The 25,685-nt window shown below is 38.5% G+C and overlaps 1 protein-coding gene across 3 annotated transcripts; it reads right to left on the bottom strand.

The window, feature by feature from the left end:
* Window positions 1–3,766: 3,766 nt before the first annotated feature.
* On the bottom strand, window positions 3,767–25,685 carry LOC104234757 (protein SPIRRIG). 3 transcript variants are annotated; one of them, XM_009788380.2, is made up of 19 exons: window positions 25,036–25,685; window positions 23,341–23,413; window positions 23,170–23,255; window positions 22,710–22,845; window positions 22,547–22,603; window positions 22,078–22,251; window positions 19,640–19,831; window positions 19,447–19,512; window positions 17,428–17,542; window positions 16,050–17,221; window positions 14,305–15,004; window positions 14,134–14,236; window positions 12,317–13,428; window positions 10,537–12,187; window positions 7,392–10,445; window positions 6,706–7,014; window positions 6,277–6,583; window positions 6,004–6,150; window positions 3,767–5,645 (listed from the first exon to the last, which is right to left on the bottom strand). In XM_009788380.2, exons 1-19 carry the CDS (start codon window positions 25,188–25,190, stop codon window positions 4,467–4,469), a joined length of 10,788 nt encoding a protein of 3,595 aa, XP_009786682.1. In that variant the 5' UTR covers window positions 25,191–25,685; the 3' UTR covers window positions 3,767–4,466. The 3 variants fall into 3 exon arrangements, 2 of the variants coding, with proteins under 2 accessions (XP_009786682.1, XP_009786683.1); XM_009788381.2 differs by having other exon boundaries at window positions 23,341–23,410; XR_011402234.1 differs by lacking the exons at window positions 3,767–5,645; window positions 6,004–6,150 and having other exon boundaries at window positions 6,451–6,583; window positions 6,706–6,865; window positions 6,951–7,014.

Below are 25,685 nucleotides of genomic sequence, written 5' to 3'. Positions count from 1 at the left end.
TAAGCCGGGAAAATACAACCAGGTCGTGGATGCATTGAGTCGGAAGGAAATCTTTGCTGCTGTTTATTCCATTACATGACATGAGTCAGATTTTCTTGATAAGATCAAGTCAGCTGCTGTGAATGATCCATTGTACATAAAAATAATGAATCATGTGAAAGAAGGTACTGTGAGGAGGTACTGGATCGAGGACGATCTTCTCCATTTCAAAGGAGGGAGAATCGTTGTACCATTTGGTGACGGACTGCATCGTGAATTACTGAAGGAGATGCATGATACACTTTGGGTTGGCCATCCGGGCATTGAGAGGATGATGGCGCTGTTGTTGGGATATTATTTCTGGCCAAAGATGGAACAAGATGTGGAAGCTTATGTGAAAAGTTGTCTTGTGTGTCAGCTTGATAAAACCGAACGAAAGAAAGAGGCAGGTTTGTTGCAACCTCTGCCGATTCCTGAAGAAACATGGAAATATGTTTCAATGGATTTTATCAGCGGGTTCCCTAAAGTCAATGGGTTGTCTTCGATTATGGTAGTGTCGACAGGTTCTCAAAATATATTGTTTTTATTGTTGTCCCAATGGAATGTCCCTCTAAATTTGCTGCGAAGTTATTCTTCAAAAATGTGGTGAAGCATTTCGGGATTCAAGAGGATGTTATTAGTGATCGGGATGCACGGTTCACAGGCCGATTCTGGACTTACTTGTTCAATTTGCTGGGCACAAACTTAAAGTTCCCAATGGAAAACCATCCCAAAACTGATGGGAAAACCGAAAGAATCAATCACCTGCTAGAAGAGTACTTGAGACATTTTGTGACTACGAGTCAATGGAATTGGACTGATTTGTTAGATTGTGCACAATTCTCTTACAATTTGCACAAATCTTCAGCCATGGAGAAGAGTCCATTTGAGATTGTTTTGGGAAAGCAGCCAAGGCTACCAACGAAGATGGTGCAACAGAAGACTGGTGGGAAATGTCCAGCTGCATACTGTTATGGGTTTGATAGACAGATTATGATGGATGAAGCAGCAGACAGTTTGAAAGTGGCACAGAAACGCATGAAAAAGTATGTTGATCGGAACAGGCATCCGTTAGAGTTCAAAGTGCGCGACAAAGTATTGTTGAAGCTTACTCCTCAAATCTGAAAAAAGATTGATAGCAGGGTAAGGCATAGAGCATTGGTTTCAAGATATGATGGTCCTTTTGAAGTTATTAAAAAGGTGGGTGAAGTTGCTTACCGTTTGAAGCTGCCAGAAAGAATGAAAATACACCCAACTTTCCATGTGAGTTATTTGAGGCCTTACGTGGAAGATCCTGAAGATCCGGACAGGCATAAAATCAAGAAAGCTCCTCCTGAAGTGTGCAATCAAATTGAGGACGAGATTGAAAAGATTTTGGACCACCGGGTACTTGGGATGCACAAAAAGAATAGGCGGACAGAATTTTTAGTTCAATGGAAAGGCAAGCCTGAGGCAGGTGCAACTTGGGAGAAGGGTAATTCATTATGGCAATTCAAAGATCAAATCGAGGACTACTTGAAATCAGCCTCGACGAGGGCGTCGAGTTCAACCAGTGGGGGTGGTTTGTTAGCCCTAATAATGAGACTTGACGAATGTTGGGCAGAATCCGTGTCAAGGGCTTGTACATTGCCCCTTGACATGGGTTTGTGGAAGTGTTGACAAGCAATGTGCAAAGCTGGGTGTGTGTCTAAGTTAGTGATGGACTTAGACAAGTCAGCTAGGCAAGGTGCCTTGAGTGTTGGCAAGGCAGCCTTGGTTCGTGGGCATCAGCAATGGCAACGAAAGCGCATGGCACTTGACAAAGGCATGCGTGGATCAGTGGGACGACTAAGTTTGTGGCAAGACGTGGCCATGAGCTATGGGCGAGGCGTGGTCCAAAACAAGGCAAGGCAGAAGACTAAGTATGGGCAAAAGCTGAAAGACAAGTGTGCAAGGCATGTGACGGAAGAGGTGTGCAATGCATGGGCTTTGGAAGTTAAAAACACGTGCAAAGCACATGTGCAGTTGACTCAAATGTTGAAGACAAGTCCAATTTCGTGGGAAGGGTTTGAATTTGAATTCAAACAGATTGGTTATGCTTGTTTGTAGGACTATCATGTGCATGGCACATTGTTTTAACTGCCTCAACTGCCCCTTTGTAAAACTGTCATAGGCAGGCCCCTTTTATATGTGTATTTCATTTGGGATTAAGGCAAGTAGCATATTGTGAGCCTTTCCTAACGTGAGTCCTTTTTGTATTCTGCGAGAATATTAAAGATTGGGTGATTTTACCCGTAATTCTATGTGTTGTTAAGTTTGGCTAAGTCTGAATAACTCTAAGTGTCAAGTTGTGTGTGCGAAAAAGTGAGGCTGAGTGGCTATGTGTTTAGCTATTGTCATGCAGTGTCAATAGTGTGAAAAATTGGCCCAGTAACACCAACCATGGTAGTGATGGGTGACGGAAAATTAGGGTTCGATTCCGGGGTGGAAGCTTGCACGCGCAAACTACCCAATCCCGGCGCAAAGGAGGTAGTGACAATAACATCTTGTTTGGATGGTTGTTATCCATTATATTGTATCGCATTGTTACTTTAAATACTATGTTTATTTTGATTGTTACTTAAATTTTATTGTATCATATCGTTAAATCCGTCATTACAAAATGACGAAAAGTGCTAGTTTATGGAACGACGGATTTGGTATGATGGCATTGTTACCTTGCTTTGTTCTCTCATCTTGCCCTTCCTTATTAATACAATAATTATATTTTATCTTTTACCCTACCTTTTTATACAATAATTCTACTCTGTATCCTACTTTTTATTAGGAATATTGCAATTTTATTCTTCATATTATTGGTGCGTGACATCATAAACAACGACAAACGATACAATCTATCCAAACGTTGTATTCATTAAACAATACAATATAATATGATATATTATAACCAACATGTAACAACAATCCAAACAAGTTGTAAATAATAATATAGGGGTCTTTGAGTTTGGTAATTGGAATGAGTACAATCTAAATCCATTAACGATGATCCATTGGAGGACAAGTCTGGTGCTAGCAGCCACAATAATCTCAGCTCCAATTAGCATATATTTAAGTTGTTGCAGTTAAAAAGCTTGTAGTTGGACTTTGGGATGGGCCGACGGTCCGCCCTAGGTGTACACCGGCCATCTCGTTTACATTTACGAAGTCCAAGTATAATTGTTTCAATTTCATTCTATGAACACTGAATATTGTTAAAAGATAGAATTGCCATCAAAATATTCTAGAGAACGCTTCTTTTTTTTATATCTTTTGTAATCTTACCACTTTTGGCATGAAAATATAGGTAACTGGATCAACTGTTAAGAATGTTACTACGGTATATGGTGAGAAGAAAAATATCAAGTCAAAACTCATAACACTAGCTTATTGTCATGGTAAATGGTAGGGGCATGCTCACAAACAAGTTTATCAACTTTTTCTGCACTCCTTTTCTCGTGACACTGTCTGCGACTTGACTTGTTCAGGAGCAGCTCCAAGTTCTCTTCAACTGGTGCTATTGCCAAAGCTTGCTATAAAGCTTCGCTTTTCTATTGCAGATCAAGTCTATTGGAAGGGTAAAATAAGGATATCCGCATTAAGGCCTTGTCACTTGAACCTCTTGGAAACAAATTAGCATGCAAGAAACATGAAAAACTCGAAAAGACATAGGGTACTCAATCAGAAACTCTATTTACTCTATGATAATACCGAAGCTTTTGAGACATGCAGATTTTGACTAAATGCTAGCGATCAACAAATAAGAATAATACAAGAAATTTTTTTAAAAAACGAAAAAGAAGAAGAGAGAAAGCAGCAACTCCCTTTCTTACAGGAAAACCAAGGAGCATATGACTCCCATTCAATTTTTATAAATAACTTGGGAGAATTTTTTACAAAGCAAAAACGGGCCTGCAACTTCCCCTTGCAAAATCATTTAAATGAAGTGAAGCCAAAACGAACTGCTACATCTGTCACTCATATGCCCCTAAAGTTAGCTGGATCAAATTTCAGCCAACATGCTGTTCCTGGCAAAAACTTGGCCATTTACAACCTCATTATACACTGTCAATTACCGTCCTATGTACAACAGCTTGTGGAGACCTGCCAGTCTCCCATCCCACAAAGCCCTCTACATTGACCAACAACAACATATGAGACCAACTCGTTCCCGAGTCCTACATCTGGAGCCACTAGGCACTTGCACACGAAAGATCATATGCTTCATGTCTTCCAGGAAGTGCCAATATACAAATCTCCTGTTTCCTTGGATATGTTCCAACCCAGCAATCTTATCAGCGGTTACTGCGCAACGTGGAATAATGAATCCATGCTTCTCTCCGAGCAGAGTGAAACCTTGCAGGCCATTCTTTAATTGTCCCTAAGAAGCCATGTATATTTTTTGAATACAAAACACACCTTGCTTCCCACAATCACCCCTGACTAATTGCAGTTTTCAAGCTCTCTTCAGAGAGTGTCCATGAAAGCAAATGTCCCCCAGAATCTCCGCTCAACAACTGTTTTAGGTCAGTAGTAAGGTGGAGGGAAGTTACAGGATGCTTGTGAAACTTTAGTACCTTGTGAAGGATCAACCTATACTCTGGTACTCTATCCCCGAGTCCTAACCCTCCAGTAGGATTGCCACTTGATTTACTTTGGGCACTCTCCTCACAAGAGCAATGTACCATTTTCCAAATTTTAATGGCTCCACTCTGGTGGCCTGAGATATACCACTTAGTTTCCAGCCAATCAGAGAATGTGCAACCAGCAAGTGAAAGGATAAAGTCTGATGGAAGCTGCGATGTGTTGATGACAGCAAGGCACTCCCCATTGATGCTCCAAACAGCAAGCATCACACCGGCAGCAGTAATAATTTCCCCAGTCAGGTCATTTACATAAATTGCTGAAACAGGAGCGGGTAACTCAGGAAGCTGCCTGACAAAAACCATGGAGCTCAAATCCCACAAGATAACAGTGCAGTCGTCCGATCCACTCACAATCATCATGTATGGCTGGCTAACTTGTAGGCATGTGATTTTGCCTGTATGAGCACAAAGAGCCTTCTCCAACTGCAAGCGCCTTACAGAACGGGGTGCCTCCTTACCGATCCTCCAAACACAAACCAATCCCTCATCAGCCCCTGTAACTAGAATATGACCGTCGTGACTAGCACTGGCACACTGTATCTGGTTCCCTCCATGAAGATTCTCATGAGTGGAGAGAAGCCTATCTTGATCATAGCTCATAAATCTCAAACTGCGGTCAGGATAACCCCAGGCAACATATTTAGTGAATGTTCTAGGCTTCAGCAAGGTGTTTGCCCCTGCCACAAGAATTTTGTCACCGGAAGTGACAATCTGAGATATAGAAGATGAGGTTTTACGAATCTCGTGTGGGGCAAGATGCTGAGAGTGCTTCAACGGGTGAGGAGGAAGCTTCCGATTAGTTCGCCTCTTCACATGGGGCTTGAGGAATAATTGTTTTGGTGTTTGCCCAAAGTGATTAATTTGAGCAAGAATCGAGGCTTTCATTGCTGGATCACTAACAGAGTCGATGTCAACACTGCCTTCATACGTGTAGTGATAGAACACATTAACTGCTTCTTCAGCTGCCTGTCAACAAAATATTTACAGTTTAGTTTTCAAAAGGGCTAAAATAATATTGAACTTTCAGAATCGTACAAATCATGTGAGAAATGGTAAAAAGGATGCGGTAACTTATCCAGGAAAAGCAATCACTTGAAACAGAAAAACGAATAAATTGACGGTGAAAGAATTGATCAGTATTGCAAGCAACGTCATTTGTTTTTTTTAATTTAAAAAAGTGAAATGTCGTTTGGTGATTGCAAAGAACACAAAGCCAATAAAAACTAAAATCTAACAAAAGCGTAGAAAGAACTCATTTTGACATACAGATGAAAGCGAGATGCAAGGACAGAAGAAAAGAAGTAAAGAATATCTAGACACTTACTTTCCCCCTCTGTTTGTGACCAAAGATTAGGTCTATCCAGTGATGCAGATTCTCTGAAACATAATCAGACTCCAGAGCTTCTCTATGCTTTTTAATAAACTCTCTAACACTGCCTTTAGCCCATGGAGGCAATACAACATCGCCAACCTGATGAATAACCATATGCTATTAGAAAACTAACAGGATTAACATGGCAGTTGTTCTTCTATTTAGACAAGCTAGCTCTCATAAAAGGAGGAATATCAAAATAGAATATGGAGAAGCAGGACGAACCTTCTCTCCTGACTGTTTCTCACCCAGGTCAAGATTGAACATATTCTCCAGGAACTCGGGCATGTAAAAGAACTCTGGAATTAATTCTTTAACATCTGAAGTATTGCCTTTCCCTGCAGCACTCAACCATGTGTCCTTTATACTATTGAAAAGACGATCAGCATGATCAAATTGACCACCCTGCAGCTTCTGATTCTCAGCACTAAAAGGTGGAAGACGTATGAGGTAGAAGAGGACAATTCCAGCGCTAGAATAGTGAGAACCATAATGGAATTTGGGAACCTCGGGATCATCCCAGCTCTCATATCTGAAACATGGAAAAATATTAAATATAACAATGGGGAAACCAAAAACGATCAAGAAAGGTATGTGATTCCAACGAAATGCAAATTAAAATAAAATTTCTAACTGAACGGTAAAAGCACCAACCTTTTTCTGAACTCCTCTTCACCCTCCGTTGTTTGACAGCCCATTGGTTTATCAAGCCTTCGGAAAGTTCGAGGATCTGAGAAGTTCAGATTCTCACTCTCATAATCTGCTAAAATCCAGGGGAACACAGGATACTGGGTGAGATCACTGTATCCACGTCCTGCAAGCGTGTTGAGGTGCATGAGGTACTGGAAATTGCTAATTTCACCATTTTGCCATCTCTTAGAAAATGAGTTTGCCAAAACCTTGAAAAGGCGGCTTCCTTCATTGCTATCTGGTTTTACCGACCCTGATATTGTCGTGTCCAACCTGTAAATTAGGCAATGACTTCCTTGAAGCTCTAATGCTTGTCACACTTAAAAGACAACAAAAGACAAGCATGTATGAAGAATGATTAAAGCAAAAGGATTACTCTATTGAGCACAAAGTCAATTTATGTAACCTGGCTTTCTTTAATCACAAAGGCAACCGACAAACCGGTACACCAAATCTATAGCAAACCAGCCACAACATTACAACGAATACCATCATAGCATTCCAGAAAGGAACCATGTTGATTTGCAGCTATGCATAATTAATCTTTGGTGAACTTATTGACAAGATATCCAAGTAAGGTGGAACCAGCAATTCAAATGTTAGATGAAGAGAAGCAGAAAAATCATGATCAAATTAGAGTTAGAACATACATGGAGTTTCTGGGAAGATTCATGGCCACCAAATTCTTGAAAACCTCTTCTCTCTCCTTCTTGTGGAAAACCAGAAGATCATTGCAGCCATCCATGCTAAAAATCTCAATGGCAACAGGGCGAAGTTGATAATCACGCTTCAAAATCTCATGAACACCGTCAAGCTTCCACATATGCCAAAGATGGGGCACATTACCACTAGTGAAGATCTTTTCCTTTCCCCACGCACCACCATTATATGCCCATGCCCTCCCCCCAACATAGGCCTTTGTTGTTGCAGCCCAGGAGGAACTTGACTTTGAGTGGGAGTCCATGCTACAAGAGAGGTCCTTTTTTACACCCAAAGCCTGATCAATGACAGATAGATCATCTTCACATTCTTTTTCACATATGCACCCAGAGTCGTCAATGTAAAAATTCTCAATGATGTACAATGATAGTTCTCCAATCAGAAATATGCCATCATGTTTATCAAGACCAACCACTCTCTCACAATTATATTTGTACTTTATTCTCTCAGAAGGTTCCAAATATGGTCTAATCAAGTATTCACCATTATCACTTAGTTCCTTCTCCGGCTTGTCCTCCACCGTTCTTGTTTCATCAGCTTTTAGAGAAGAAGATTGCCTGGGAGATCCAAGATCAGACTTCCTTTGAACACTCTCAGATTTTTGAATGGAAGCACTACTGGACTTGGGGCCAAGTTCAAGAGCAGAGCTGAGACTTGTTTCATTAATGCTACTATCATGGTCATCAATCCATCCAGTTCTACTAGAAGCTACATCTCTGACATCATCCGACTCTTTGAAAGTTGATCCATCATAAAGTTCACTACTGAAAGAGTCCTGTTGTGGATTATCATTCATGAGATTGAAAAAAATATCAGACTCAGCATCAGAGACATTAGTTTCATTCTCAGTCCTCTCCTTTGAAAGTTCTAGTCTTCCTAACTCAAACTGCCCTGTCAGAACATTTTGTATAGTGTCAATGGTTAATTTGCACCGCTCAAGCTTCTTCCGCATCCTATATGGACCTTCAATGGGGCAAAGCTGCCACTCAGGTTCTTCACTCTGAGAGGACTTAGACAATGGGAAAATTCCTCGCTCATGGACAAGTTGTTGGAGATGAGTCTGCCACTCGCTCTCTGCATGAAGTACCCACCCATACTTATCCTGGCGAATAACTCTTAGTTCAGTAGCCACTGCATCACGAACCAACTCAAGAGCAATCCTTCGTTCATTTATTTGCTCCCAATGTCTTGCATCTAACTTTGAGATCTCCTTTAGTTTCCTCCCCATTTCTCTCTTACGTCGACCATCCATGCCTTTAATCCTCACCCCAGGAAACTTAGCTGACCCAGTAATATACTGAACCCACATAATGGCAGCACACTGTTCCAACACTTTATTAACCTCATGTTCAGAACTATGAAGCCACTCAAAAAATGCAGGTAAGTTTCCAGTTAAGAGCTTGTCAAAACCACCATGAAGAACATCCAAAGAGGATCCTTGATTTGGTTTAGAGACAAGAAAGTCTTCAAGTGCAGCCCTTCGGTGTACTAGGAGATACTTGAGAATATCAATAGCCATGTTCTGAGCATGACGCCTATGATCGCGAAGAAGAGAAATTAGATTTATGCAAAGACAGCAATTTAGATCAGTGTCAATGTTGCTGGGACAAAATATTATCCTTCTATTAGCAACTAGCAACTGTAACACAGTGCAAACATCAATTCCACTATCCTCCGAGGATGGGTTCAAGGACACTCTTTTCTTTGGCTCCACTTGTAAACCTAAAGAAGAAAGTAGTTCATCTTCTCCGATGGTTATCAAGAACAATGGGAGGAAAGAGAATAAAATCATTCTGTTGGTGTTCTTCAGAATCGCATGTACATAAGCATCGAGTTGCTTACTTCCTCTACCAATGGATAGGATCCCTTTCCCAGTTGGAGCAGCTTCTTCCACACGTCCATCCTTATTTGCCAATTGTAGCATAGATAACAGAAACTCCAGAGTCTTCAGTACACCAGCAGGCCGAGGAAAAGCACCCATATAAACTCTATCCACTATCAGCCAGCATAATGCATCCAAGTTAAGGGACCAACGGCCCTTATCCAACTTTTTCTCATCTTCCTCATCATCCCGCAAAAGACGCCTTTCAAGGAAATTCATTAGTCTACTGAGGCACAGTCCCTGAAATACCAAAACAGATTCAGCATCAACATACAAAGGAGCACTCTCCAAAATACCCTCGATGACAGGTACTGCCTTCATTTGTTCAGTTACCAAACCAGACAGAACTTCCGCCATAAAATCAAGAACAGCTGTAGCTCCAGCGGAGCATGGACCTCCACCATACCCACAGTCATCCACTTCAAGAAGCAAATTTGAACCAATCGTAAACATTGTGTTTGCAGCAGATTGTCCTTGAGAAGTGGATTTCATCTCAGGAGAGGAATCCAATTCACTGATAGATGAAGCAGACTCCATCAAGGGTGTTGATGCTAGGTGGACTTTTGATTCACTGTGAACAGAACCTCCCAACCAAGATGTCAATGCTACTACTGGGGACGTGGAAGAGGTATGCGGAGTTCTGGAGTAGGATCTCTCCGACAATATAGGAGATTCAAACATATTAAAGGAAGCTGAACTTTGTGAATCAGTTTGCTGAACAGGATCCACTGTGCTTTTCATATCACGGAAGTCGTTGCTGCTGGATGTTACAGAAGAAACAAGGTCAACGACATCATTGTCTATTGTTGCAACAGCCTGTGCTTCTTCCTGAACTGGTTTGTTAAAATCTGGCTGGGATGAAGTAACATCAATATCTGCTGTACCTACATTGTTCGGCATCACTGGCATATCTTCAGAACTTGTACTAGTCTGTGCCTGAGGAAAGCTTCCCATACTTATAGAGGTCTTGACTGACTGATCTTGTTCATGAGGCAAACTAGAGAAAGTATTTTGGGAGCTACAAGTTTCATCACCATCATTTACGTTCTTCTCTTCCACAGTCACAGATAGCTTTTTAGCCATTTTCACAGCTTGTGCAGCCCTACATGTCAGAAAATATTAAAAAAGATAAGCAGCAAGCAAACCAAATATAAATAACTTTAAGCATTCAGGGAAGAAAATTTGGAATAAACCTGACACAAGAAAAATAAAGGTCAATGCAACTTTCAAGAAATTCTGCTTTTCGGCAAACAGCTGAGAAAGGAAGACACATTTTTGCAAGATCAACCATGAACCTAAGGACAGCAGTAGCAGCAGCAGGTGCCGAAGCCTCGCCCCCCATAAGCCGTGCAGCATAAGTTTTGTGCATAAGAGCTTCACCTTGCAACTCTCCAGCTATGTCTGTATTGTCTTCTGCCAGCTCTGCTACAACTCCAGCACTGATCTGGGAAAGATTACCAGTTTGATGGGCAAGCATTGAATGCATAGACAACCTATCAAAAGTTGACTTCGCCATAGCAATCACAGACTCCAACAGCTCAGTAAATTTCAAATCTCCATACATGCCATCACTTGGCATCAGGGCATGAAAATCTAGCATCCGAACTTCAGGCAGTCTAGGGTATACAGGCTTGCCAAAAAGAAGACAAAAGAGAATATAGTATATATCAGGGGAATCATAGAAACTTGGAAGCACTCTTGCCAAGCCTTGATAGCCTCCACTTGAGCGAAATTTAAGTGCAAATGTTGGAGAAGAAGCAAGGCACACGCCAAGAAGAGTCATGACCCACCTCATGCTTGTAGGATGTACAGCTTCATCAAGAAAATAAGTTATTAATTTTGATGAAACAATTTTGTGCCACTGCTCAAGCAAATCCTCTGATTTTATTGTCACTTGCAGATCAATCAGCATTTCAAGCAACATGTTCCTTACAATAACATGCTTCCCCATAGACTCTCTCATAATTTGATGTCGTGATGTTAACTCTGGTGGATCAAATGTCATGATAACAAATCTAACCACTTGCTCCAATTCAGAAGGTAAGAATCCATCTTCCAATATTACACCTAACAATACAACTAATTTTTCTAATACAGGTACTTCCACATCACCTCTTTGTAAAGTTACAAGTAAATGTTGAACAAGGTTAATTCTGCGCAGAATTGTCAGATTATGATTCCTATACCAATGCATTGAAACCAGATGCTCAAGAAAGCCCAGTAAAGCAATCTGTATAGGAATTGAGGCTGTTACCCAAACCGTCCAGTCCAGTAAGACATGCTCAACCATATCAGCATTTGAAAGAACAATGCAATTAGATGTTTCAGTCGGCATTTCAGTATTTTCAAGCTCAGAAATATGACTCAAAGAATCTTTAGGTGCAGAAAAATCATCCATGTCTCCATGAGATCCAACAGAAGAAAATTCTTCCCGGAATTTGGACAAAGTAAGGTCTTCAATGCTTCCCTCATTTATGGTCGTGGCAGGTGGCAGTGTCTTCTGGGAACTACGGTACTTCTTTGGTTCAGAGAAAGATGCCTCACATGCAGCAATCTGGAAGAAGATTTCAAGTGATTGCATGTCAAATAATGGCATTCGCCGGTGCAAAAAGAGAGCAAGCAAATGGTATCCCCTGTATTTCTGCATGTCTCTAACATTCTGTGGATTTTGATGAAGAGCACATGCAAGTAATGTCAAAGCCATGTGCAGCATGTCCCTCGTTTCAGCTGCTTCTACAAGAGCTAGAATAACAGCCATTCCACCAATGGGACGGATTGTCTCACCAATAACACAATGCTTGCAAATATAGATATCCCCAATAAGTCGTCCAAAGCGTGGTATACCTGTGGATAATCAGGATTTAGGGAACATTAATGAGAGAAAACTGATGAAAGAAATTTAATTGCTCACATTCATTTGAAAAATTTACCACCACCAAGTACCAAAATAAAAGATTAAATTAATCTACTCACCTCCAATAGGAGAGGCAGCAGCTGACATTGGATCAACCAGATTGAGCACGGAGAATGTTCCAGAAGCCCGAAGTAACTCAGTACTCGTCCCATCAAATGCAAATATGAGCTTCTTACCAGAAAGTAGAAGGGAGAGGTTCCCTAACTTGTCCAAATCCCACACAAATCCACTCCGGTCAAACTGAACACTCCCTGACTTTCCTACATTATCTGGCTTTTGTGAGTTGGAAGCCAGGGGCAAATCTGCATCCAAAGAATCTAAAATTGCCATGCTGCCACCACCACAGGCCTGATTAGGAACAAATTGCAGCAAATCTGTGTCCTGGAAGAGGCCCCTATACCCTCGTCCAAGAATATACATAAAGCAGACTGAACCAGGGGAAAGAACTTCCTCAAAAAGATAGCAAGATCTAAGCTTCCATGATAAGTCACTAATCCGTGCACAAGCAACTGGGGTACCAACAATCACCAGCAAAGACTTGCCAGCTGGAGAAGGAGAATATCCTAATCTTCCTGTGTGTCTTAACTTTCCATTGAGGTACACATAAGCAAAGCTAGATTGGAAGAGGCCAGCCAGAGCATTTGGTTTGCTATGCACAACAGCAAGGTGATGCCACCTCCCTTCCTCCATTTCTAACCCTGAAAATGACAAAGAGGAAGAATTGCTAGTTGCAAGCGTGAGAACACCATCCTCCTGAAGACGAAGTTCTGCATAGAAAGTGCTTGAACTGTCTACTGCTCCAACAGAAAATAACCTCAGGGCATGTGGGCCATGATGCTGCCCACATATGCCTTGCCCCTTAGCGTATCCAGCTTTTGTAGCATCATTCTCCTTTGACTGTGATTTGTATAAGTTTCGGAACTGAAACCAACAAACAAACGAATAACCAGCAGCAGGTGGCCAAGATCTTTCTCCCAAGGGCACTTGGATTGAAGCATTCCCAACCTTGCTCATGTTCATCTCGACAAATGGTGCTAGGGAAACATCTTCTGAGGCCATATCCTCTGTAAGAATCAACCTTTCCATCATATCAACTAGATAACGACCAGAAGTGGCCAGTCGCATCTGCAGAATGTATCTAACAAGGACCCGAAGTTCAGATGCAGATAACCTGTCACCATGACTAATGTTAGTTTATGTATCTGCATGCTAAAGCAAACAACAAATGCCAGCAATGTAGGAAGCATGGTCAAAACTTTAGGTAGCAAAGATGTTACATATTCAATGACAAAAAAAGAAAGTGTCTGAGAACAAACTAGGCATGTCCTTCTTGAAATGCTTTTAAAGTCAGAACATCAGCTCACTCATTTGGAACACCCTCGTATTTCTACTAGACGGAAGAGATACTAACTCCCTACAATCAGTTCCTTGCAGCTTTCTCAGCTTCATTCATTGTTGCGATACACTATCTGATTGCTCATCCACATTTGCTTTAAGCAAAAATGGAAAGTTAGAGAAAAAGGATGGTTGTCATAACATGGTGTAGACGAAATTTCAACCCATGACTCCTTCATATTGCATAACACTGGGTTAACTTGGCATATGTATTATATTTTAGTTTTTTGACAACCGTGGTGTCTCACTAAAGTATCTCTTGAAAAACATGAAATATATGGAATATGTTATTTACCATTGGTTTGATAGTCATTAATTTGTTCTTCCTTGTTAAGTTGAGACTATTTTAGAAATTATACATGCAAAATAAACTGATTTATTATTAATACTAATTTTGCAGTGACTCGAAAAACTTGTATCTGTGTCCAGCACAATACTAGTTTACATCATTCGAGTGTCAACAGCAGTCGAGTGTCATTACCTGTATGCCCCAAGAACTTCGATGATTTTTAAAGCATGAGAAAGTATCGGCGATGACCCCGATAGGAAGGGGTAAATTGTTTCAAGGAGAAGTTCCACGCAACCTGACGAGCAACGACTATTAGTATGGTATTAGAATTGAAAGACTGACCAAAGTAAAATCTCTTCTTACCTACAGATGTAAGGTTTTCCTGGTTATAGGCGCTAGCACGAGCAAGCTTATCAACAAGGTTTAATACCTCTAATTGTAGCTTTGGAGTAAACAGCAATAAAGCACGTAAGAGCACCTTAACAGCACCAGCATTATAGATACGTTCCTTGTCAGGGACAAAAGTACCAGACGGGGTAACTATAATAAATCCAGTTGATTCCTCTTCACAGGCATTAGGTAATATGGCACCTTCTGACATCATGAAGGGAGGAAGCACTATCTCAAGAGCAAGCTCCAACAATAGCTGTACAACTTGCCGTTCACAATCGACACTTATCAAGCCAGATTCAGACAGAAGATCATAGAATGTCTGAGAAGATATGACTGCGTGCAACTTTGTCCTGTTAATAGTGTTATCACAAACAGCTGCTGTCATCAGACGCAGTAAGTATGTGAACACTTTAAAATAAATTGTCAAATTTGACTGATTTGTGGGTTCTCCGTCACTTTGAAAACCATGAAGTGTGGTCAATAAAAGAGAGAACCCAGTTGCTTCACCAAAGACCCTCTGAGCTGAGTTATTAACTCCTAGGATGCGCCATAAAGCTCCGAAAGTGTCACATTTAGCATCATTATGAAGTGTGTACTGAGTTCCCAAAGCACTTGTAATCATCCCACTTTTTGAAATGTCAACCAGTGCTCCTAATTCCTCCGGATGAGCCTGACAAACAAACATCATCAACTTTTTTGCAGCAAATGTTCAAGCAAGACATGATCTAGGATCAGAAAATATGTAGGCGAACCAATCCGACTTATATGACTAACAAAGGACATAACAGATTTACATGCCAGAATGAATTATAGTCCAATACTACAGCACAAGGGAGGAACTTATAACATATGAGCAGGACTATTCTAGCAACTAACTGCTAAAGAGGTAGATTGCCAGAAACTAACAATTAAAGAAGTAGCAGCTCTCTTAAAAGGCACCATGTTCTTCCAAAAAATACAATTGCTACTTGTACGTTAATAAAACAGTTCAACGATCTGTGTTTCAAAGTAAATTTCAGCTCCCTCTACACACCATTGCTAGTTGTAGGTTAATATAACAGTTCAATGATCTTTATGTTTCAAAGTAAATTTCAGCTCCCTTTGCACCCTCTTCACACTCGCAAAAGCATATAGACAATCAGAAAGATAGTTATATCAGCAGGAAATTCAAATTCCAAAAGATTTCATGCTAAGCAACTTGATCCGAAATTTCAGCAATGGTACAGTTTACTCCACCGAGGAAGACCAAAAAGTTTTCAGAAACAATACAAACCATATGCATCGAAATAAGTAAGACCCATCAATTTTTGTGGCGCATTTTAAAGTTTGGCAACGTTTGGAGTATTAACTTATGGAACGGGGTTTTTAAGAAAAGTAATTCTAAAGATTGTATATTAGTCTTTCATCAAATGGCAGGCACAAAAAACATAAGAGCACTTTTGGTGATTAATTTATAAAATAAAAAATTAAGATTTTACTCTTTGCTAGAAGACCAAAAAAAGGACAGACAATGTGGATAGGAGGACTATATTTAAAGACTGCGCTAAGGTAACCAGCCCTACTTCTGATAGGACGAACGTTTTGGTTCTTTTTTTCTTTCTTTTTTTTTGAATGGGATGGAGGAAAATTACCTCATAAAGAAACTAATCCGAAAAGCTAATCGCAGAAGAAAGAAAAAGCTACAAAATGAAAGAAGAAAACCAAAGCTCACGAACCTGCGCAACGTCTTCAATGATTAAGCATGACAACACCCTAAGGACACCTGGACGATGAATGTCAGATGCCAAAAGAGGGAGTATAATATTCACCCCACTTGCTGATCGGAATGACGCTTGATTTACTTCTGCTTTCTTCAACAATGAGACCATACAGTCCCAGGCAACTGCCACTGTGCCTTCAACTTCAAAAAGACGGAACTTCCCTGAATCGGATTCCGCTAGTTTGGGTGAAGAAAGTATAGCATTCTTACTGTCCAAATGCTTCTTAAAGCTGCTTGAACTTGAGCTCGATTTCCTCTCTAAATGATTAGGGTCATCGATATGCTGCTCTGAATCACAAAAAAACTTGTGCTGTTTCAGATCATCCAGCAGAACCTCCAATACACCAACTTCCCTTAGAACTTTCTTGTATTGTTGATCGAAGGATAAGAGCTTTACAAAGAAAGACAAAATAGTATGCTTTAAATCGGGTGTGATTGGTTGCTGCAATAAACAACATAGTGATAGCAACTCTTGCTCAGGTATGCAATTTACAACTGTCACAGCATATTCAAGTATCTTCAAAATTATCTCTCGCAAGGATGGTGGGAAGCCAGCCATGTTAAGGATTAACAGGGGCACAGTCCGTAACTGCTGACAAAGCTTGTAATTGTCAAGATGGCTTGAGAATATTTTAAACATCCTGTTAAGTACTTCAGCCTGCAGTGCCCTGCTATCAGCTTTCAGAAAAATGTCTTGCAACATCTGAACAGCTTCCAGGTCTTTAACTTTGTCATTATCCTTATCCCAGACCTCATCAACAATTCTATCAGATGATGAGGTACGACTTCTTCCGTGCCCACTAGGCTTAACATGAGAAGCTTTTGAAGCTTTTAAGCCAGATGCCCCAGAAGGGCCAGTTTGAGCAAGATTAACAAGTACATCAAGTAACCTAGAGAGAGTAGGGGACAGATCTTGTGATGAAGTCTCCCCTCCTTTTCCCTCCAAGTCGTTTTTACCCACATGATTAGCCAAATGTGGATAATCTGAAGTAGTTCCTTGATCAGGAAGGAACTTGAAATGAGAATTCTGATCACCTTGACCCTTTGCGAGAATTAAAGCAAACTGAACTAAGAACTGATAACCATGAGCATTGTGGATATCCTCCCTAAGCCTGATGCCACCAGCCTCTACAAGTCAAAATTTTCTAGAATCAGCAACAAATAGCGTCAAAAAAACTATAATTGGACAAAGGACGCAACGGATTATTTACATAAAGATAGTCGGCAACAGTCTGCAGAATCACAGAACAGTTGACCAACCATCTAAGTGGAAGTCGCAACTACTCAATAATCACAAAAGGGCATTGGCTACGAGATGAAAGCAAGAGAGTTACCTGGCCTATACGACAATTCAACACACTCAAGAAGCAAGTCCACAATGCTCATCGTATAGGCAGAATCTCCACAATCTGGATTAAAATCCTTAACAGCCAAGAGAAGAACTTTTATCTGGGGCACCAAAGATGATGAGCATCAGCATAGGATGTGCAAAGAATATCACATTTCTAAGTACAAAACATTGTAGTGCTAATAGCCCATTAAACAATGAAAGAGATAAAGATGTATACAGCTATTTGCTCCACAATATTCAAACATCCATTAAATGGCAAAGTATATTCAGCAAGTCACCATGAAAAAAAATGATTCCAGACTAAATAAGAACGAAAAGGACACACATTGCTCATGTAAGTTATTTAGAGAATTTCAAGCGCTGAACAAGCTCAAAGTGACTTTTTAGTTATTAAATTCAGAAAGAACAAAAGAGAAAACTGAATAATGGCAATAAGACATCCAAGTTAATGCACCCAACTTGTGAATAACAATCGAGCCCTGGACTTCAATGTTTCAAATCAATGCATAATCAACCAAGTGTGCACTGTGGCACAACTAAATTGCGCATATTACACTCTGACACAAACCCCACAGAAAGATTCAGCGACAAAGGTTTTAGATCTCTTGACAAGTTCAAGGAACAGCATTTGAAAGCTTTCTGAAGAAAATGCAGTGTACAAGGACTTTTGAATATAAAATCACTTGTTGTCAGATATTACCCTTCAGTAGAATGTTGGGACAACCTTTCTTGAATCTCAAACACTCAGAAAGAACTCCAGAAAAGGATGCCAAAGTAGGTTCTCAAGAAGCTATCACCAAGAAGCATTTTTCCCTAAGAGAACACCAGAGAAAAGATTTTTCTTATAACCGTGATCAGAGGAGAACCCAGGATTTGAAAGTTGCGGAGGCGCACGAGCGGATTGTTCAACCAGTGCGCCCATCAAACTTTTGATCTTAAGGGTTCCAAACAAAATATATGCCCGTTTTAAACAAATATATATATATATATATACATATATACATATATTTATAATTTTTGACGAGGTTAACGGGGTCCGGTGACCCCTTTACTCAAAACATAGGTCTGCCCCTGACTGTGATGTCCAGGCCGGCTTGCACACCTCGACTAATTCAACGGGGTATCTCTTACATCCACCAGCACAAGTACTAGGTAAGGTAACTCTATCCACCAAGGCTTAAAAAGATGGAAAGAAATCACCGTGTTTTCACCTCCGCTGGGATTTGAATCTGCGCCTTCATGGTTTTCAAGCCACTTCATTGACCACTAGGTTACACCCTCGGGTGCAAAAGTGATGGTTACAGATGATGATTGAGCCAAGCACCCAAGGGTAAAGGATTCCTATAAAGGACTTAATAAAATGAAAATTCCATCTGCAGGACTTAGCCTTCTAGCGCAAAGATCCAAAGACTAGAATTTATCAACAAATAAGAGAGGAATAACCCTTGTGGAGAAACAGAACATGCTTTTCAATGTAAGATCTAAAATTGCTGAACCAATTTGTTATCCAACATACTGATAAAACGGTCTGCATTTACCTTTCAACAGATCAAATACCAAATCTAGGAGAAAATAAAAAAGGATATCCAATTCATGTAGTTTTTAGGTTCACAAGAGATTGTTAAAGACGCCCTGAGGTTCACTTTGGATGTCTTTCCATATTTCAAATACGCCTCAAATTTTGAACGACAAATCAATTAAACAGCATTTTCATTAATCATGAAACAGCTATTCTAGAGTCTGGAAAATCCTTGTAAATGCTCTTGAAAAATGTTTGATGGTACCACCTTCAGAGATAGTATTGATCAATCCGATGAGCTTATGCTCTGGAAAAGCAGGACCAGGAAGTTGCTTGTAAGTCTGATGTAACTTTATTCATAGCTAAAAGCAAATAAAACTTCCACCTTCGTTAAGGACCAAACGGCAACAAAAAGAACTCTACAAGATTATAGTAACCTATTTAAACACATTACTATCTAGAGCACAAGTTAGAAAGGCATACCAAATGATGCTTCCGAATATACTTGGCAGTGCTACCATTGTCATTACCCAGGAGAAGACCAAGTATCTGGGGAGAAAACAATACAGGACAGAAACAAGATTAGAAACTGAAATTTCGTCATGTAGATGAAATAAATTACTCCCAATGCTTTGGCATTGCGAATCTCTTTTGCAGCTGCAAATATAAGCTTTACCTGCATAGCATGTCTGTGTAGCTGAATGGTATGCAGTGGCACGAGACCTTCTTTATACTGAGAAAAAGCAACTAACGAACCATTGGCAACCATTTGAAAAAGTAACTCAAGGGAATTGTCTTCTATCAGACTTTGTGCAGCCGAAGGGTGGGCGGCCAATGCCTTCATGATATGTACCACACTTCCCTCAACCTGCATGGATGAGAATATATGACTTCTGAAGATTCAAAAAATGTATTAAATAAAGTGATAAAAATTGAGAATTTGGCTTCAAGAAGCTTTGATTATCCTCAAACAAATCCACAACTCTTGACAACACATGCAAGGACTAGTCTTAGGGTACGCGCTTTGGGCGTGTACCTATATCAATGAATACACAAGTTTTAGAGAAAAAATTGCTTCAGTTATAAAATAAAATTTAAAGAAAAATTTCTAAAAATAATAAAATATCGTTCCCATTTAGATAGCTTAACAAATGAAGAAATCTTATCCCCCCGAAAATTTTCAGATGTCTTATTGCAATTTATCAGGACTTCTGACGAAACTTACGAAAATTATTAGTACTTATGTGACCTAATACTAAACACAGCATAAAAATATTTTTATCACAATTCTTTAAAGATTTGTCAAATAACACAAATTAAAATTAAATTTTTTTGGTCTTTTAGAAATTTAGGAATGAAAATCTTGGCGATGTACCTCCTAAAAATTTAATAGTGACAACGTAAAACTTAAAGAATGACTAACATTGAACTATTATTTTACAAAAAAATAGCTTAATATAACAATTATAGCGAGATGTTTTCATTGTTGGACCGAATGCAAGAAAGAAAGAAAAAAGATAATATTTTATTAATATAGTATGTCTTTTACTATTTTATCCTTACTGCCTCAAATTTGCATTTTTATCAATTTGAAACTAAAATTTATACTAAAATCGATTTTGCTATATTTTTTTTATTTCTTTCACCGTTGATACTCTTCTTACAAAAATATATTTTATGTACCTCAAGTGCTTTGTCAATTTGACAAATAATTTTTCTTATATGATGAATTTATAAAATAATTAAATTGGATTCTTTTGCTAATTAGTTAATTCAACAACTTAACTATTTGTTCTCAACATTAAAGGAACTAACTTAGTTTTATTAATTCAAATTCTTATATTAGCTCATTCTAATTTCAAAATATTTGACTATAATTATAATTTATCCAATAAGAATTCGATTTTCAAATAATGAGAAAAATCATGTCAATTTTGAATCTTTATATTTAAAAATCATTGTGTGTTTGACTCCTACAGAATTCTGCTAACTCACGTTTTGCATAATAAAGAATCTTATAGGGGTAGTTCAATACAACTCAAATATTGATGGGCTTTAAATAAGAAAATGTATATAAGACAAGAGTTTTAATCGATTTTAAAGTTCCTTCCTACCTAGTTCAACAAGGAAAAAACTAAATAGGAAAATTTTAGTTGACTTTATAATCCTAAATATTAGACAACTAACTTAAATTGCAATTTCATTAATGCCAAAAGCATTTTTACGGGTAAAAAAGGAGAATGACATTTCGCTAAGTGGCTTCGTCCTTTTAACATAGTATAGATATAGATAGATAAATAGATAAGAAAAGGCATAAAGTAAAAAATTTAATTGATTTTAAATTCCTAAATGTTACGACTTCATATATGATAGTTTAAATAAGAAAATACTTTAGTAAGGAAATTTGTCATTGATCTTAAAGTGCTAAGTACTAAGAAAATAATTAAATGATAAGTTTGGCCAATATAAATCTATTTTAAATTCTTAAATATTATTTAAAGTATTAAATATTACAAACTTATTCAGTATGGAATTATTTATTTGTAGGGAAAAAAAAATTCTATTCCATATTGATAAACGCTTCTTCTGTTGTAAAAAATCAAAAAAAAATTTCATCTCTATTTGAGGAAAGAGCAAATCATTTTCTTTTCTCTAAATTCCTTTTATTATTGATAATCAATATGGAAACATGTAAATTCATAGTAACTGTAGCCAATTTCATGTAAAATTGCAACTCTTACTTCAGACCCCAAAGCCTCACATGGCTCAAACTTCAAACAAAGAACGGATTTTTTAAGGTAAAATTTCTAAAGCTTTATATGGTCCAAATTTCAAACAAGAAAACTATTTTTATAAGGAAAGATTTAACAATTAAGATTTGTAGTTGATTTTAAAGTCTTAAAAATTCGAAAAATAATTAAATGACTAATTTGTCTAGTGTATATTCTATTTTAAAAGGGTAAAAAAAGCGAACGACATTAATATAGATACATATATAATATAGATTGCATTATATATGCATTGGATATAATATAATATAGATTGCATTGGACAACATAGACCGGAAAAAAATTCACAAAGTCATAACGAAGAAAGAACATTCAAGGAAGGTACCTCAAGCCGACGGCTCGATTCCACATTATCCTGATTTTCCTCAGTTACTAACAGCTCCTCTTCATTGCTAACTTTTTGCCTCAGATATCCCTCATTTGGACCAAGAAGTGAGTTGAGAATATGAATGAGACAGCACAAGATTCCAGAATCAAGGAGAGATTGTTTGTCAACGGGCTGTAGATACATATATACTTGTTACAATAAGGAAAATTGGATTTACATCAAAGAACTAGGTTTTCATCTTTATCCTCTCGTGAACCTTAAGCAGCATCCATACATATATGACTGAAATATAGACTGTAGTACTGAGTTACAAATTTACTGCCTTGATAAACGTGCATTTATATTTAACATATGCCAAGGACACTTGACGAAAGAAATTATCTAAAGTCTAAATACTCTGAAAATTCATTAGCATGAACTAAAAGAGTAATCAAGAACTAAAAACTCAAGAGGCTAGAGGACATACACCAGAGACAAGGACCTCTATCGCGTACAACAGATTTGCACCAGGCCGGATGCCATCCTGCTTAATATAATCAAAACATACATTCATAGATAAATAAATCAAACTAGGAACATTGGGCTCTAAATAAACATAAATTTCACATATAAAAAGAAAAGTAAACAACCTTGGTAACTTCAGAGAAAAAGTTTAACACTCTTTCAACTCCCAAAGATCTTGTTTTGCTACTAAGTTTCAACTTTTCAATATCGGTTACAAAAGCTCTTCCAACAACAAAAGAAAATATGTGCGTCTCTACTAACCTGTAAGAAGGAACAAGTTACAGGTTAACAGCCATACACTGATATCAGAATAAAGTATAAAGGAAATAATAAGCAGTGTCTCGGTGCATTTGACAGGGTTAGAATAAAAATAAGGGAATGGAAAGAAAAACATAAATAACCATGATGATCGATTAAAGTGATTCATGCCTCAGCCCTCATAACAGTGGGCAGATTAATTTTCATTTCTTTTTTTCAGTGTGGGAGAAAGAGAGGTGTTGACAGCAATGCAAATTGACATGCATAGAGTGGAAAAAGAAAGTCAAAAACAAATTGCACAAACAGCTATGACTACAGCTTCCATACATAGTAATCAGTTGAGCTACATTTGCCTGTTGCTTCACTAATCTACAGAAAACATCAACGGTCAGGTTCAAAGCCTTTTCCTTCTCCTGCAACAAAGAAAAGAGTAGACCCATTAACTACTTTGATGAATACAGTATGCATTACTTTGTTTCATATCTATATGAAAATAACCTTTTCCGAGCTTGACGAGCGGAACTCTTCCCAATATCTCTTAAAATCCAACTCCAGTTCATGTTTGTCACTGCTTTTAATAACAGAAGCAAAAGGGTAATACAAGGTTAGGTATTAAACTCCTTGAACATTATTTCAACAGGCAGCTCATTTCATATGAAAGATTCACTTAAAGCCAACCTACAAAAACATAGCACAATCTAAGGAGTCGTTGGTGTAGTGACAAGATAGTTACGGTAAGATCATTCCGCCTCTAAGGAGATAGAATTAATATAGGACTAACATATTTTGTTATTTGCAAAATTTACTATCTGTGACAGTAATTATACCAGTTTTTCACTCAATAACGCATAGGAACAGGCAAACCCTCGACAAATGTCCAATTTACTACATAGACAAAATATTGTTCAAGGACAGACATGTCGGCAGAACCATTCAACTACAAAACCCTCGAAACTTGGCAAATGTTCTTCAAAAATACCCCATATAATCATACCCATACTTCAGGCCTCAATAATTTAGTTTTACAGATTTACTTGGTTCTGTACCATTATTTGATTCATCCAAACCTACAAAAAATTGAGAAATTCAACGACACCTACAAAATTCAAGTCATAAGTAAGATAACCCCCAACAGCACACGTCTTTTTCACTTTAGTTTTGATATCAAACTCTGGTATTTTACCACATATTGATGCTTATTGTTATTCCCTGCTTTTTACCTTTACTGCCTTCGTATCTTTTCTGAGCCGAGGGTCTACCAGAAACAGTCTCTCTACTTTCTCTAGGTTAGGGGTAAGGACTGCGTACACACTACCCTCCTCAGACTTCACGTGTGGAATTTCACTGGGTTTTTTGTTGTTGTTGTATTTTACCACATAGGTTTCCTACTACTAGTACATTAGAACTTCCTTCTATTAGTTGGTAAGCAACAGTGACGAAACGCTTCCAGGTAATTCTTTTCTGTTCCAGTTAGGAAAGGCAAAAGTCAATAGCATAACTAATTCTAGGTTAAATCATCAATCATACAATGTTTCGGCATTTCCTTACTTACGAAGAAAAAAACATACACCAACTTCATCTCAATTTGCACTATTTGATAAGCAGTTCTCTAATACTATTCTCACTCCTACAACGTTAAATGACTTCAAAAGAAAAGAAAAGGTAGGGACCATTAAAATATCCACTCGTGTACAATTAAGCCTTTTCATAATCAATACACAATTATTTCACTCATCAATATCAACAGCTTTCTACAATTTTTTTCTCAATAGTCCTTCATTGAATCACATTAGTCGTCATAAGAATGGGCAGCATGATTAAAGTGCAATAGATAACCAAATTTGACGGACAAACAGGCCAGCCAACTTTCCAACTGCAGCTTATTTGGCACTTGAAACCCTTTGCTCAAACCGAAATAGGTTCATTGTTTAATAAAAACTAATCTCAACCCAAACTAGTGGGGCTTGGCTATAAAGACATATATGGTTACTATCCCTCAGTACAAATGAAATGCCTAGGGAAATAGTCCTGATCATTGACAAGTTAATTCAGCACACGGATTGCACGGCATATCAGAAATAGGCAGAAATATAATAAGTAAAAAAATGATTCAAAAAATTGCAGCAGGAATTCAAATTAAAATATAGAAAAAAGTAATAGAGAACTCCAAATTGTGAAGAAATAAGGTTTTACCTTGAAGGGGAGTAGGTGAAGTCATGGATGGGAAAAGAAGCATTGCTATCACGAAAAGGAGAGGAAGCAGAAGAGGAAGGGGAAGGTGTAGCAGAAGGAGACTGAGCGAGACCGACTTTTTCTTTGAAGTCTTTAAGCAATGTTGCCCATTTCATCGTTGATTGAATATCATCAACGGCCGATTGAGTATCTCCCGCAGATCCGAGAACCTTCTTGATAGATCTCCTTAGCTCAATCAATTCTACGGATAACGAACACAAATTGCACTCACAGACAAAATGTGATCGGTTTGATTGAACTAATCGATTAGGGGATTCAAAGCAGCAAGATCTATCTAATTAATATAAAGTTTTAATTTGTTTAGTAACTAAATTGTAATTATACTGATCTAGCTGTTTGCTGCTTTGAATATGTATATTTATGAAGAAAAAAACAGTACGATAATCGAGGAGAGATAATGATATATTGTGCCCTAGAACAGAGGAAGGAAGAGGAAGACGAAGAAGGAAAGAGGAGGAAAAAAATGGCAAGAGTTTTCTCTCTCTTCCACACACACACACAGAGTTGCTCTCCGCGTGCTTGATTTTGGACGGCCTCTCCGCGCCTTGTTTCTCGCTCTATACTTGTCTGCTCCTCTCTTCTTCTTTTTT

The sequence above is a fragment of the Nicotiana sylvestris genome, chromosome 9 (genome assembly GCF_000393655.2).
Source record: "Nicotiana sylvestris chromosome 9, ASM39365v2, whole genome shotgun sequence".
Classification (NCBI taxonomy): domain Eukaryota; kingdom Viridiplantae; phylum Streptophyta; class Magnoliopsida; order Solanales; family Solanaceae; genus Nicotiana; species Nicotiana sylvestris.
The sequence above is the reverse complement of the archived record's forward strand: the minus strand, read 5'-3'. Positions and strand labels throughout refer to the sequence as shown.

Excerpts from the sequence above, each read along its gene's own strand:
- LOC104234757 (XM_009788380.2), bottom strand. The coding sequence starts at position 25,190 with ATGAAATGGGCAACATTGCTTAAAGACTTCAAAGAAAAAGTCGGTCTC. Across the intron at positions 13,429-14,133 it reads GAAGTTCTTGGGGCATACAG|GTTATCTGCATCTGAACTTC; the intron begins GTAATGACACTC and ends TCATGGTGACAG. Across the intron at positions 6,151-6,276 it reads AGAAACAGTCAGGAGAGAAG|GTTGGCGATGTTGTATTGCC; the intron begins GTTCGTCCTGCT and ends GTTATTCATCAG.